This window comes from Oncorhynchus masou, chromosome 1 (genome assembly GCF_036934945.1).
Source record: "Oncorhynchus masou masou isolate Uvic2021 chromosome 1, UVic_Omas_1.1, whole genome shotgun sequence".
NCBI classification, from domain to species: Eukaryota; Metazoa; Chordata; class Actinopteri; order Salmoniformes; family Salmonidae; genus Oncorhynchus; species Oncorhynchus masou.
Window position 1 is genome coordinate 79,502,067 of NC_088212.1, and position 16,278 is coordinate 79,518,344.

General features: G+C 45.7%; 1 protein-coding gene across 3 annotated transcripts in view; it reads right to left on the reverse strand.

Moving 5' to 3' along the window:
- LOC135551362 (nuclear factor of activated T-cells, cytoplasmic 3-like) overlaps positions 1 to 16,278 on the reverse strand; it is a 129,663-nt gene that overhangs the window by 21,709 nt on the left and 91,676 nt on the right. For all 3 annotated transcript variants that reach the window (XM_064982590.1, XM_064982584.1, XM_064982598.1), the window contains exons 6-9: positions 14,827 to 14,967; positions 7,726 to 7,781; positions 7,404 to 7,530; positions 4,158 to 5,336 (exon numbers count right to left, since the gene is read on the reverse strand). In XM_064982590.1, coding sequence (XP_064838662.1) covers positions 4,158 to 5,336; positions 7,404 to 7,530; positions 7,726 to 7,781; positions 14,827 to 14,967 — 1,503 coding nt within the window. The remainder of the gene's footprint in view (positions 1 to 4,157; positions 5,337 to 7,403; positions 7,531 to 7,725; positions 7,782 to 14,826; positions 14,968 to 16,278) is intronic.

The following is a 16,278-nucleotide window of genomic DNA, read 5'->3' on the forward strand; positions in this document are numbered from 1 at the left end:
GTCCTGTACAGAGCAGTTTTCTTTCAGCTGCTACTAGCTCTAGCAGAAGAACTGCCTCCTCCTGCCTCTTACTGATAAATACATACTCTTTGTTATAAACCTTTATTGGAGATGATAATTCATCTAGGAGTATGAGAAGTGGGGATGCATTTTTGGGTGCATACTGCCAGTTGGGTGGGGTCCTCAACTCGTCTGTCCATCTGTCAGTAAGTCTGTGCCACTCCTGACCCCCCCACACCTACTGTAAACACACACACGTACATACGCACGCACACACACACACACACACACACACACACACACACGTACGCACGCACACACCCTACTACATGGCCCCTGCGTGGCGTACGTCATCAGTCACCAAGGCCATCTGTTAGCTCACCACAGCAGTTTTACCCTGTGACATGGTGGTACACACACACAGACTTGTGCTGACACAAGTCTATGCAGGCAATACTACAGTGATACTCAGGGGCGCAACTTTGGTTTTAGAAGTGTGGGGGGGGTGAACTAATATTATATATATTTTTAAATAGTAGGATAAACACTCCAAACAGCCTACCCGACCGCTCGGAGGCGTCCACATGGTCCTAAAGCACACAGTTGCCTTGTTTTGTATCACATTCCAATGATATAACTGGGGGGGGACAAACATGCAATTCCCCAAGTGAAAGTTGCACCCCTGGTGATACTACTGTATACTGAAATCCTACCAGGGAATGACTATCATATCAAAATGTACATATCAGCACTGACTGACATGTAACTAACTGACCCTGTTCTTAGTTAGACTACTAGAACTCAGACAGATAGACAGACATTAACAGAAAGACACACAGATAGTCTAGTAGACCAGAGTTCAATCACTTTCAAAGACATTTAGAAGTATTTAGATATTTTTTTATTTGAAAAGAAAAGTAGTTGAATATTGGAATGTATTTAGAAATACACTTGAAATGTATTTGAAAACACTCAAATACACTGACTCAAATACACTCCCATGCATTTAACCCAGTTATTTTAATATAGTATTTGAAATAAGTATTTGAAAATACGGTCACACTTTATTTGGATAGTCCGGATTTTCGCTCTGTAGATGCTCTACAGATGGTCATACTATCAACAAACTATCTGTCGATAAACAATTGCTTGCTAAGGTTACGGTTAGGGTTAGGTTAAGAATAAGGTTAGGGTTAGGTTAAGAATAAGGTTAGGGTAAAGGTTAAGTTTAGGTTTAAAGTTAGAGCTAGGGTTAATAGATAGTTAGTTGAAATGTTACTGATAGTCTGTAGAGCATCTACATATGGACTATCCAAATAAAGTGTTACCGAAAATACTTTCAAATACTTCCGATAGAAGTAGTTAATTCGGTCCACATTATTTGAAAATAGTCAAATACAGCAAACAATGTATTTAAAAAACAAATACTTAAATACACATGAACCCTGGTCTGCTCTGTGGTGTATTTCATGTGCTGCTCTGACCTCCTAAAAACTCAGTCGTTCCATTGCTGCACTGCGCTGCTCAGTCATTCACTGCTTCATGATGTCCTACAGAGCCAGTGTGTGTGCGTGTGTGTTTTGTGTGTCTGTTTGTTTGTGCGTTCTACAGAGCCTGCATGGCACAGAAGCTATTTCTAGGCCTCGCCCAGACAGGGACTTACTAATCCCAGGGTGAACCTGTCAGTCTTTTCAGTCAACGACTTTTATCACACTTTTCTTCTTGGTATGTACAGGTAACTGCTAAAATAAAGGAAACACTTGAGTAAATGAGGGATACAAAGCATATTGAAAGCAAGTGCTTCCACCCTGGTGTGGAATTAACATCCCATCATCATGCTTAGGGTCATATATAAAAATGCTGGGCAGGCCCATTTGGCAGGAGCTTCGGTGACCAAGACTGCTCAACTTGCTGATGTTTCACAATATGCCTTGGCCGTGTCAGTCACCAGATCTCAACCCAATTGAACACTTATGAGCGATTCTGGAACGTTTTTCCCCCACCATCAACAAATGTCTCATGGAAAAATGGTGTTGCATCCCTCCAATAGAGTTCCAGACACTTGTAGAATCTATGCCAAGGTGCATTGAAGCTGTTCTGTCTCGTGGTGTTTCCTTTATTTTGGCAGTTACCTGTAGCTACACCATCTGAGGGAAATTGACTGAGGCAGTCAGACTTTTACTTGAACAATGTGTGTGTGAATGTGTGTTGGAGAGTGTGAGAGAGAAATAGAGAGTGAGTAATTAAGGATATAGAGATTATGATTATGCGTGCGCACACACAACTGTGCGACTAAGTCTGAGTGTATGAGTGTGTGTAGGCATACACATGCAGTGTATTATGCAGCTGGTGAACTTGTGTCTGATGGCCTTTCATACATGACTTATTGATAATGGGCCGTGTAATTAGCCTGGCCCTTGCTAGCACACAATACAGCACTTCCTGATGCACACACACTTTCTGTCGCAGCCACTCCAGGCTGTTTATTAACTATGGGCCATTTGACTGCTGTTTATTTGAATACGTGACTGAGCGGGACCAGTGTGCAGAGAAGCAGAAGTGGCTGTGCATGGCAGATTAGAAACTAAATGGGGAATGGTGGTTTCTCAAACGGCTTGTGCCGAGTTAGGATTTGTAGTGTTCTTGAAGTGAAGAGGCACTGTTAATGAGTTAGTCTCATCATTCTCCAGTCAGTTTGTTATACCACCGTAAATAGTGGTACATTAGTCCTCTTCAGAATGGAAAGGGCCTTCCACACACAGTAATTACAGCAGCTGTGGTCTCTGTGGTATAAAACATTTTCCTAGTATTCCCACTTTTGTAACATCCAGTCATTACAAACGAGCTGAACTCAAAGAATGAATCCCCTTACTGGTGTGTGTGTGTGTGTGTGTGTGTGTGTGTGTGTGTGTGTGTGTGTGTGTGTGTGTGTGTGTGTGTGTGTGTGTGTGTGTGTGTGTGTGTGTGTGTGTCAGATGGGATGAGCTATTTGTGACGAGGTCAATAGTGCGAGAGTCATTAGTCTATTGTGCTGCTATGATGTCCAATCCTCCTGTCTGGACCCCTCAATAACAACCCTACTGTGTACAAAACCCAACTGATGGTTTAAGTGCTGTATTTATCACTACAACGAGACATAATTTCACCCAGGAGAATTCAGTAACTGGTGGAAGGTATCTTTTTACACAGTGTTGTAAAACAGAAGCATTTTTGTAAAACACGTGTTAGCTGGATGCTATGCAACAATGTAATGTAATACAACATTTTTAAATTCTAAAAGGATAATAAAATAATGAAAATGTAAGGGCTTTTAAATTCCCTCTAATCAAGAGAGAATGAGACACAGAGAGAGTGTGGTGAGTACAGACACAGAGAGAGTGTAGTGAGTACAGACACAGAGAGAGTGTGGTGAGTACAGACACAGAGAGAGTGTGGTGAGTACAGACACAGAGAGTGTAGTGAGTACAGACACAGAGAGAGTGTAGTGAGTACAGACACAGAGAGAGTGTAGTGAGTACAGACACAGAGAGAGTGTAGTGAGTACAAACACAGAGAGAGTGTGGTGAGTACAGACACAGAGAGTGTAGTGAGTACAGACACAGAGAGAGTGTAGTGAGTACAGACACAGAGAGAGTGTAGTGAGTACAGACACAGAGAGAGTGTAGTGAGTACAGACACAGAGAGAGTGTAGTGAGTACAGACACAGAGAGAGTGTAGTGAGTACAGACACAGAGAGAGTGTAGTGAGTACAGACACAGAGAGAGTGTAGTGAGTACAGACACAGAGAGTGTAGTGAGTACAGACACAGAGAGAGTGTAGTGAGTACAGACACAGAGAGAGTGTAGTGAGTACAAACACAGAGAGAGTGTGGTGAGTACAGACACAGAGAGAGTGTAGTGAGTACAGACACAGAGAGAGTGTAGTGAGTACAGACACAGAGAGAGTGTAGTGAGTACAGACACAGAGAGAGTGTAGTGAGTACAGACACAGAGAGAGTGTAGTGAGTACAGACACAGAGAGAGTGTAGTGAGTACAGACACAGAGAGAGTGTGGTGAGTACAGACACAGAGAGAGTGTAGTGAGTACAGACACAGAGAGAGTGTAGTGAGTACAGACACAGTGAGATGGAGAGGCTGACAGACAGAGCTGTGTCTTACCGTCGTCCAGTGTGATGTCCTGCAGGCCGATGGTTCTGAAGGTGGGCTCTCTCTCCTCCGGCTCCTGCTTGATGTTCACACTCTCCCCCTCCGTAGGGAAGGGGCTCTGCTGGGGAGCAAGGGGGTGCTGCTGCACGGGGTTGCTGCTGCACGAGCTTGGGGACAGGCTGGACATGACAGGGCTGCTGGCCTGGGGACTGGGTGCTGGGGGGCCCAGAGGGCTGCCGGTGGGGGAGGTGGGCGACTGGTAGGGCAGGGAGTGGAGCTGGGGGGAGGATGGCCCGGAATGGGGTGAGGGAACCATGTGGGCTGGAGGGGCACTGGAGGTAGTGGGACACGAGGCAGACCTCTGGCTGGTGGGGTGGTAGCCCCCCATAGCTCTCTGCAGCTGGGGGGAGGGCTGCATCGGATGGTTGGTGAGGGTGGGTGAGGGCTGGCCCATGGGGTGGTTGGGGCGGGTGGGCGAGGGCACCTGGCTGGGGTTGGGGGGGCAGTGGTAGCCCATGGAGAGCAGGTGAGGGGCAGAGTGAGAGGAGTGGGTCATGGGCTGGCTGTGGGAGGCCGTGGAGATGGGGCTGTGGGGGCTGGAGGCCTGCTGGGAGGAGGTGGATGGAGAGGAGTGGTACACCATACCCAGCCCCATGGGGTGGGGGTGGGAGGCCCCGGGGTCAGACTGCTGCTGGTGGTAAGGCATCCTCTCATAGCTCTGCGAAGCCCCAGTGTTCATGTTCATGGAAAGGCAGGGCTGGCCATTGTAGGGCAGGTTGGGATGTAGGTTGCTTAGATGGCCGGGGTGGGTGTGACTCTGCTGCATAGGATGGTGTTGGTAGGAGGGCCTGTTGGGAGGGGCTGGGCCCGGATGGAACGTCATGTGGCAGTCAGCAGGCGTGTGGAGGCCTCGGCCCTGGAGGTGAGGCAGGTGCTGGAAGGTGGGGGAGCCCATGAGGGGGCAGGCAGGCTGCAGAGTATGGAGGCTGGAGCCGGAGCCCGCAGCCAGGCCCCGGGGAGAGCTGGACAGAAGGCCGTCCGGTGGGTGGCCCTGCTCAGGGGAAGGCAGCTGGGTGTGGGTACTGCGGACCAGGCTGGCAGCATGGACCAGGGGCATTGACATACAAGGCATGGGGGGCACAGCAGGGGGCCCTTCCATCTCTTCTCTGTTGTGCTCTTGCTTCACCAGGACTGGAGACAGTGAGTGAGAGTGAGCGAGAGAGTGAGTGAGAGCGAGAGAGGGAGGGAGGGCGGTAGACAGAGAGAGAGAGAGAGAGAGAGAGAGAGAGAGAGAGAGAGAGAGAGAGAGAGAGAGACTCAGTACAGGAAACCAACACATTGCCATTCACATGATACCAGCATTAATATATTCAAATCTTTCATTGCAGCCATAAATATTTTGGTGACGTATGTGATGATTATGACAACAGAAAATGAAAAACACAAGGCAGTACTCATTTGTTTTACCAAATTCTGGAACACCACAAATAGCCAAATCTCAGAATTAACTTCCCGATCAACATCCACCAAGTCAAAGCATTGTGGTTCACCCAAGTTCAGAATGTATGTGTTAACTATATTAGACATCTTTACTTAAACGGAGAACCTTTACAACAGGGCATAGCATAACTCTGCTGTGTACCAATCAGTAACCTATTTCCCAATCTGGTGCTTGTGACCGGGCAGGGTTTTATTTTGACTCAGCTCGGAATCAGAGAGGGAGCATATGTTGTTGGGTTTGGGTGCCATCATGTTGACTGCAGTATGGGGAGAAGCAAAATGCCTTCCAGCCATGCTGAAACCAGGAGGAGGACAAACCAGTTCACAGCCCCTAGTACCCCTACTACCTCCCAGGGCCCACCCTCTGACAGGCATGTTACTGAGAGAATACAGCCAGGAAGACTTGTGTCTGAGGGGGAAGGGACAGAGATACTGTGATAGATTGGGTTAAATGGTGCTTTTATACATGTTTTTGTTTTGAAGGGGAAAGGCACTGCGATATTGTAAAGACAGAAGGGGTCTTCCTCTGGACTATGCCGACAGCACCTATCCATACTTAGCCAACCCTAATGGCAAAGTTTTTCTTGTCTTGACCACCTGAGAACCCTACACATTCTAATCATGACATCCTCCTTCAGGGATCTCAGAAGTTAACTGATGCTCTTTTCTCACAGTTCATCCCTAAACCGGGCCAGCCAGGGCCCTACTACCCACGCACACTAGGTAGCACAGTGTGATTGGTGGGCCGGTGATGCCACAATTAAGCGTGCGGTGTCCGTGGTAACAATAGTGGCGTCTACACTGACAGAGCAGGCTTCCTGTGCTATGCTCTAATTGGCTGTCCTGGTAGGGTAGCGTGGAAAACAGGAAGCACTAAAAGAGTGGGCGAAGTGCTGCAAACGGAGAGTGGGTGGAAGGGCACATACACATCTAAACGCAGGCACACACACTGCTGTGGTAGATATCAGAAATTGCTCACTTGTCATTATATTCCGCCAACAGTTTTCGTTTTGACTAATGTTGGTTTGACGTTATTGTTGGAAAACAATAACAATATCAAGCAACTATGCAGGGATTTGCCTTAATGAAATACATTAGGAAACTGTAGAATCCATGTTAAAAAAATGTTTTTTAAATTCAGCCTTGGAGAGATTTCATTTTAGACAAACAACACTGTTTGAAATTCCCACAATTCCTGTGTGCAATAAAATATTCCTGGAGAGCAGAGATTTGCATACTAAAACTTAAATGCAAATACACATCAGAAATAGACAGCAATAGGGTTTCATGGTGCTTTACATAACAGTTGGCGGGTGCACATGTAACTGTTAGTGGAGGTGCCCCTTCTTTAACCACAGCTATGCAAACTGGGAGGGAAAGTTCCAAGCTCTCCAAAACCAGGTTAGTTAGCTAAGCCCAAAAGCAGGATCCTCGGCAGTGTGTGTATGTTTGTATGCGTGTGCTGCTGCTTTCCATTGGCTGTATCTGCTTTCTGTCAATCCCCCTGAGAGGTCAACAGAGGAGTGACAAGCAGGTTTCAACGTGACTCCACATGATCCTGTTCCAGTATGTCTTTAGGACACTCCAACTGCCACACATACCACACAACTGCTACATCATATAAATGTGGTTGATGAGATGTTAGCTAAACACCACGTGTTGCCAGATCTAATCATCTGCAGTGGAACACAGCTGCCAGTGATTCTAAAGACTTGCAATTCAAGCACTATGATTGGTGTAGAATGTAGATCCTCCTACCTGACAGGTAAGTGAAGCGCTGTGATTGGCTCCTTTTCCGTTTGCCGTTACACACGTAGAACTGCACCTGAACAGCCGAGGTCACGGTCTTACTGTGGTAGGGAGGGACCTCCACTACGACGCTCGACTGGGAGAAGGATCCAACACAGTCAACGTTTCCACTTTTCATTCACATTAGTCAGGATACTTTAGTGATAATGAATGAATAATGCTACATCAATATAACAGCTGTAAAAATATAGCCTAATGATACAGAATAATATACATCATGTTTGTGACAGCTCAGCTACAGAGAGGTGTAGAAAGCTTGTGTTCTACTTACTCCTTGACTTTTCTCACGGATGATTTTCGCCTCCACTTCCCACTGGGGTCTTCCATCTAAAAAGACAAAAAGAGAGAGAGAAGACATGACAGATGAGTAAAACACATTGTAGGACTCCATTTTGACAGACGGCAAGATCACAGCATTCCCACTCCAGGCTGGGCCTGGCGAGAGACAATGCATTCGGCCCGTTGTCTGCTTTTCAAATTATGTGTGAATTAATGAATAAATGGCAGAATGGCACCCATAGGGATTCAGCATAGAGTCAACCCACCTCCTCCTCCTCCACAAACAGATGGAGTCAACAGACAAATTTGACACGAAGGACTCCATCAAATCCTCCCCTAATTGAATTGCCAGCTCTTGGACTAATTCCTATGTCAATGTGAATCTCGGAGGAAGTGAATTATAGTATCTGTCAAATAGTTTTCAAATAGAAAACCAGGACCATTAAATCTAAAGATCATACAGTAATGCTGAGTTGAATAAGTCAAGTAGCTCAATGCACCTGACATGCAATACACTCCGGCCAAAGAACCTAATTATGAAGACAATCTATGATCATTGCACTATATTTCAGACCCATCTTTAAGTCTTGTGTAATATATCTTCTGGGTTACTTTCTATTTTCCTAATGATCATCATGTCAGTGTAAGACTCCCTGCCCAAGCAGACATGGCTCAATATGAACCACAGAAAATCTTCGGAAAGCAGAGAGATTTCAATTGGTTCTGGCTGGGGGACCAGAAACATCTCAATGATGTCATCTTCATGGACACAAAAACTCTGTGGAGAGTATTTTTTACAGCTATTAAAAAGTAATCAAAGTCTAAATATCCTGTTGTTTGTCTTGCCTGGTTAACATTATGGAGAGACGAGTGGAATAACTCTATTTATTTAAAATCCCTGCCTCCCTCCGCCGGTCGGTCCACCACGCGCTAGGCTACATTGGGCTGCCAGAGTTCTGGCTGGCTTAGGAAAGGAAACATTCCCTTATTTTCCAGTTTTCCTCCTACAGATCTAATGATCTGGCCAGACATCTTAGGCATCCAGCCATTCAGAAAAACAGTTGAGAGAATTATAACGGGCTGCTGCGGTTAAGGAGAAGTTACGATCATCACAACTACTAAATCAGATATGTATTCAGTTACTACTGCACAACTACTGCAGTCACGTAAGTAGCTACAACTTTTTTTAAATGGCATGATGCCACACTAACTTGCAATTAAAAATGTTTCATGCTGTTCATAACATATGGATCTGATTACATCTGACTGCACCTGTGTTACTTCTCCACTTAACCAAAGGGCTTCCCCAAAACAATCTGCCCTAATGCCTGCTGAAAGACTCCCCATCTTTACAATGGGATCTTATAGCTGTACTGTAGTTATAGGCTAAGTCCTGTACATCTACAGTATTCTGCTTTTCTTTCCAAACGCTTCCCCTTCTAATAGCCATCTATAGTAGATGGCCCTTCTCTGATCTCCTCTTAATTGATAACTGTTCAGAGAGATAACATAATACTTTAGTTAGGAAGACCCCTGATCTCATCCTAACAGAGGCAGATGACAGTCTTTGCCCCAGTAATCCTGTGGTGCATTAGACTCTTCTATAGAGCTCAGTGGAGATTCCACCATCCCACAGAATGAAACAGAACAGGTTTATGACATAAGCCACTTTAGGCTATTGTATCTCTACTGGAAGGTTCCCTTCTCTTTTTGTGAAAGGGGGGCTCTAGCTACTCCTCTAGGTATCTGAGTCAGCTTTCTGGTAATGCCTGAATAATGACCTTGGGTGCCTTAGCTCTGTCTGACTTCAGCATACTGAGCGTATTTCTGCAGCACATGTTGACATTCAATAGGCAGGAGAGAGGAGGGAGAGGGCCCCACATGTACTGCCACCATCCTCCGCCCACCACTAAACAAGCTCCAACAGGAACCTACCCGATGACAGAGAGAAAACACATCCATCCACCCCTCACTCTCAGAGAAAAAACATGTTCTATATACACCCCTCTCTCAGAGAGTTAAAAACACATCCATGTGTTATGATATCTACCAAAACAATGAGGGCTATTCAGACAGCTAGAATAACTTCAGCTTGTAGACCTTTTGTATGGAAGAAAGGAAAAACACTGATGCCTGGTGTGTTAAATGCAATTTCAATTCAACCACAGTTTTTTTTACATCATTCTCCGCTCGCCTTCTGCCCTCATCAAGGCCCTACAGTAGTCTTACAGTAGAGTCAGTCAGTAGAGTCAGTCAGTAGTCAGTCAGTAGAGTCAGTCAGTAGTCAGTCAGTACAGTATAGTCAGTCAGTAGAGTCAGTCAGTAGTCAGTCAGTAGAGTCAGTCAGTAGAGTCAGTCAGTAGTCAGTCAGTAGAGTCAGTCAGTAGTCAGTCAGTACAGTCAGTCAGTAGTCAGTCAGTACAGTAGAGCCAGTAAGCCAGTATAGTCAGTACAGTCAGTCAGTCAGTCAGTAAGCCAGTAGAGTCAGTAAGCCAGTATAGTCAGTACAGTACAGTCAATCAGTAAGCCAGTAGAGTCAGTAGGCCAAAATAGTCTGTCAGTATAGTCAGTATAGTCAGTAAGCCAGTATAGTCAGTACAGTAGAGTAGACTCAGTCAGTCAGTAAGCCAGTATAGTTAGTACAGTACAGTACAGTCAGTCAGTAAGCCAGTAGAGTCAGTAAGCCAGTGTAGTCAGTACAGTACAGTCAGTCAGTAAGCCAGTAGTCAGTAAGTCAGTAGAGCCAGTAGTCAGTACAGTCAGCCAGTATAGCCAGTACAGTACAGTCAGTCAGTAAGTCAGTATAGTCAGTACAGTACAGTCAGTCAGTAAGCCAGTATAGTCAGTACAGTACAGTCAGTCAGTAAGCCAGTAGAGTCAGTATAGTCAGTACAGTACAGTCAGTCAGTAAGCCAGTAAAGTCAGTATAGTCAGTACAGTACAGTCAGTCAGTAAGCCAGTAGAGTCAGTACAGTACAGTCAGTCAGTAAGCCAGTAGAGTCAGTATAGTCAGTACAGTACAGTCAGTCAGTAAGCCAGTATAGTCAGTACAGTACAGTCAGTCAGTAAGCCAGTAGGCCAAAATAGTCAGTCAGTATAGTCAGTACAGTCAGTCAGTAAGCCAGTATAGTCAGTAAGCTAGTATAGTCAGTACAGTACAGTACAGTCAGTCAGTCAGTAAGCCAGTATATTTAGTACAGTACCGTACAGTACAGTCAGTCAGTCAGTAAGCCAGTAGAGTCAGTAAGCCAGTATAGTCAGTACAGTACAGTCAGTCAGTAAGCCAGTAGAATCAGTAGGCCAAAATAGTCAGTCAGTATAGTCAGTACAGTCAGTCAGTAAGCCAGTATAGTCAGTAAGCCAGTATAGTCAGCACAGTACAGTACAGTCAGTAAGCTAGTAGAGTCAGTAAGCCAGTAGAATTCAGTAGGCCAAAATAGTCAGTCAGTATAGTCAGTCAGTAAGCCAATATAGTCAGAACAGTACAGTCAGTCAGTAAGCCAGTAGAGTCAGTAAGCCAGTAGAATTCAGTAGGCCAAAATAGTCAGTCAGTATAGTCAGTCAGTAAGCCAATATAGTCAGAACAGTACAGTCAGTCAGTAAGCCAGTAGAATTCAGTAGGCCAAAATAGTCAGTCAGTATAGTCAGTCAGTATAGTCAGTCAGTAAGCCAATATAGTCAGAACAGTACAGTCAGTCAGTAAGCCAGTAGAGTCAGTAAGCCAGTAGAATTCAGTAGGCCAAAATAGTCAGTCAGTATAGTCAGTCATTCCATCTAGAGGTCCTTTTCCTCTGTTTCCTCTGGTTCACTCTGGTCAAATAATATATTTTTGTTGCATTTTTCATATTCCCCTTCCTCTGAGCCAAACTGCTCCCTCCCTCCCCCAGAGCAGGTAATAAAGTGATACAAGTCAGCATGAAGCCAATGGATGTGATCCTGTTTCATCTGGACAGAGGGAAAGGACCTTTCTGCTTTTCCTAGCATTAGGAGGCGATGAGCGAACGAGCCAAAGACCAGACCTCACACTGACAGACCTGCTGTAGCCAGATGGACCAGAGTCGCCTGCCTGCATCACTATGGCTCCCCTTCCTCAACTACCTCTCTCACTCCCCTATCTGCAGTGCTGTCCAGTCCATTGACATAACTAACTGAAGCCCACAAAGAACTGGTAAACTGGATGAACACAAACAACCAACTCACTAAAAGTCCTCCATTACTGCTTGTAATCAAAACATAATATGGTCATTCAGCAAACATTTATTTTCAAAGTGACTTTTATCATCTTAAAAATGAGACCCCATCCACCACACCCCGCATGAAGTCCTCACCCTACCCCACCCCGCATGTTGTCTCCCATCCTACCCCCCCAGGGAGACCCCATCCACCACACCCTGCATGAAGTCCTCACCCCACCCCCCCCTGCATGTTGTCCCCATCCTACCCCCCCAGGGAGACCCCACCCACCACACCCTGCATGAAGTCCTCACCCTACCCCCCCCTGCATGTTGTCCCCATCCTACTCCCCCAGGAGACCCCATCCACCACACCCTGCATGAAGTCCTCACCCTACCCCCCCCTGCATGTTGTCCCCATCCTACTCCCCCAGGGAGACCCCATCCACCACACCCCGCATGAAGTCCTCACCCTACCCCCCTGCATGTTGTCCCCATCCTACTCCCCCAGGGAGACCCCATCCACCACACCCCGCATGAAGTCCTCACCCTACCCCCCCCTGCATGTTGTCCCCATCCTACTCCCCCAGGGAGACCCCATCCACCACACCCCGCATGAAGTTCTCACCCTACCCCCCTGCATGTTGTCCCCATCCTACCCCCAGGAGACCCCATCCACCACACCCTTCATGAAGTCCTCACCCTACCCCCCTGCATGTTGTCCCCATCCTACTCCCCCAGGGAGACCCCATCCACCACACCCCGCATGAAGTCCTCACCCTACCCCCCTGCATGTTGTCCCCATCCTACTCCCCCAGGAGACCCCATCCACCACACCCCGCATGAAGTTCTCACCCTACCCCCCTGCATGTTGTCCCCATCCTACCCCCCCAAGGAGACCCCATCCACCACACCCTGCATGAAGTCCTCACCCTACCCCCCTGCAGGAAGACCCCTGGAAGACCCCCCCCAACATTGCTGAAAAACATTCTAGGGGAAACACTGACTATACATTAACTAACTAACCACAATAAACATGTCTTTCATGCTCAACGTGATTCCACTGTTTATGGAAGGAGGAGGTGGAAAAATCTGTCATTACTACTCTCTTCCTCTCCTCTCTTTATTCCATCCCTCCATCCGCTCCCTCCAATCAAGCATGTTCTGCAATAAGTGTCTGGATTAACCTTGATGAGGGACAATTTACACAAACCAGATCATCATTATCTCTCTCTTTCCCCCATGATGAGACACATCATGTCTGCAGGGCCCAAGTTTCCTCCACTCCACTCCACTCCTAGGGTAAAGGTTTCCACTCAATTTCTCAAAATAATGTATCTTAGTCAATAAGTAACAGCCCCCTTGACTCTCCTCCGTGTTTGAACTTGATTCAGTTTGGCCTCTTTCACAAAGCTATGGTGGGCAGGCAGGGACTGGTTCACAGAACGCTGTCACCCTTTCACAGTTTCCATCCTGGAGCCCGCCCATACTTGTGTTTTATTATTGAAAGAGTTAAAGGAGGGAGAGTCTTAATAGTGGGTTGTAGTACGTTAAGTCTTCCATTGCAAATCTACCATTCCAGTGTTTTACTTGCTATATTGTATTTACTTTGCCACCATGGCCTTTTTTTGCCTTTACCTCCTTTATCTCACCTCATTTGCTCACATCGTATATAGACTTGTTCATACTGTATTATTGACTGTATGTTTGTTTTACTCCATGTGTAACTCTGTGTCGTTGTATGTGTCGAACTGCTTTGCTTTATCTTGGCCAGGTCGCAATTGTAAATGAGAACTTGTTCTCAACTTGCCTACCTGGTTAAATTAAGGTGAAATAAATAAAAATAAAAAGTTCAACCCAAGCGATTAATGAAGAGGTACAGTATGAGCAGAAGGACCGACCACACTCAGAGACTCTCTCTTCTTAAGTTAATACACTAAACAGGTCAGGGCAGGGCTAAATATTAACCCTGCTAAGGACTAGAGAAAGACTGAGGAGTCAGGTGTAAGCAGTAGATTGTACTGTGTGAGTGTGTGATAACCTGTGTGTCAGTCAGTAGCAGTAGTCAGATATGCTACCCATCTTTCTCTTGGGACGGACAGATAAGATCAGAAAAAGAGACTGAGATCCATTTTTATTGGCTCTTGTGCTTGTGTGTATTATAACTCATAACTCAGTAGTAACGTTCCATGGATGACAGAAAAAGACATGTGCTTTAAATAGTAGAGCAGTGCTAGTGGGCGGGATAGCAGCATGGTGTGGAACGCACCCCAGGGCTGTAGGAGGCATGGGACTGTTCTTTTTCCAGGTGTTTCTATCTAGTTGGGTCTGACTCTTCCTCCGCAGTCAGTAAATCAGCTATTGGAACCTGTGTGAACTCTATGTTGCAAGAGGTGATTGGTGATGGTGACGTTCTATCTAGAGTATGTTGAGAAGGGCCCTTACACTCCCACTGTTTTCTACACAACAATGGTTACGTTAAGCTGGAGCTACAGTACCTAAAGTAACCCAGATCTTGGGTCAACTCACTGGATCCAAACTACAGAGTATTTGCTACTGTGGATATTCTGAGCTGTTTAATTTGGATGAACCAAACAGTATATATCTGATATAAAAGCATTGTAGCAAGAGGACAATCTAAAAATAATCTCTCCTGATCCGTTGGACTGTTCGACCATGTGAATTATGAGTCAGCTTGTGGGTCAACAATATTTTATTCAACTTTTATTTTAACAGGGAAACACCATTGAGACCAACGTCTATTTTACAAGGGAGCCCTGCATACTGTATACACAATTTACAAAATAAAGTCAAATACAATATAATACAAATAATCAAGAAAAACTATCACATTCCTCAGCAAGGATGTCCCTAAGGATCTCCCCCCTGTGTGTGAGACGCTGTGTGTACATGTCTCTTACCAGGGCCCTTCTCCAGGAATATGACCTTTGATTCGGGGAAGAAGTTGGATCCTGTGATGACCATCTCCTCTCCCCCGCTGACCAGACAGCCGGTCAGACTGGCCTTCTCTACCTGGGGAAGCTCCTGGGCCGAACGCTGGGCTGGGAGGATAGAGGAGAGGAGTTTCACATAGGCAGCAATGTACATATGAGAAAGATAGAAAGAGAGAAAAAGAGAGATGAGGGGGAGGGGGTAAAGCGAGAGAAAAGGGCAGTATGTACAGGAAGTTTACATACACCTTAGCCAAATACAATTAAACTCAGTTTTTCCACAATTACTGACATTTAATCATAGTAAAAATGCCCTGTCTTAGGTCAGTTAGGATCACCACTTTATTTAAGAATGTGAAATGTCAGAATAATAGTAGAGATAATTATTTATTTCAGCTTCTATTTCTTTCATCACATTCCCAGTGGGTCAGAAGTTACATACACTCAATTAGTATTTGGCAGCATTGCCTTTAAAGTGTTTAACTTGGGTCAAACGTTTCGGGTAGCCTTCCACAAGCTTCCCACAATAAGTTGGGTGAATTTTGGCCCATTCCTCCTGACAGAGCTGGTGTAACTGAGTCAGGTTTGTAGGATCCTTGCTCGCACACGCTTTTTCAGTTCTGCCCACAAATTTTCTATAGTGTTGAGGTCAGGGCTTTGTGATGGCCTCTCCAATACCTTGACTTTGTTGTCCTTAAGCAATTTCCCCACAACTTTGGAAGTGTGCTTGGGGTCATTGTCCATTTGGAAGATGCATTTGTGACCAAGCTTTAACTTCCTGACTGATGTCTTGAGATGTTGCTTCAATATCTCCACATAATTGTTCTTCTCATGATGCCATCTATTTTGTGAAGTGCACCAGTCCCTCCTGCAGCAAAGCACCCCCACAACATGACACTGCCACCCCAGTGCTTCACGGTTGGGATGGTGTTCTTCGGCTTGCAAGCCTCCCCCGTTTTCCTCCAAACATATCAATGGACATTATAGCCAAACAGTTCTATTTTTGTTTCATCAGACCAGAGGACATTTCTCCAAAAACTATGATATTTGTCCCCATGTGCAGTTGCAAACCGCAGTGGCTTCTTCCTTGCTGAGCAGTCTTTCAGGTTATGTTGATATAGGACTCGTTTTACTGTGGATATAGATACTTTTGTACCTATTTCTTCCAGCATTTTCACGTCCTTTGCTGTTGTTCTGGGATTGATTTGCACTTTTCGCACCAAAGTACGTTCATCTCTAGGAGACAGAATGCGTCTCCTTCCTGAGCGGTATGACGGCTGCGTGGTCCCACAGTGTTTATACTTGTGTACTATTGTTTGTACAGATGAACGTGGTACCTTCAGGCGTTTGGAAATTGCTCCCAAGGATGAACCAGACTTGTGGAGGTTTACAATTTTTTTCTAAGGTCTTGGCTGATTTCTT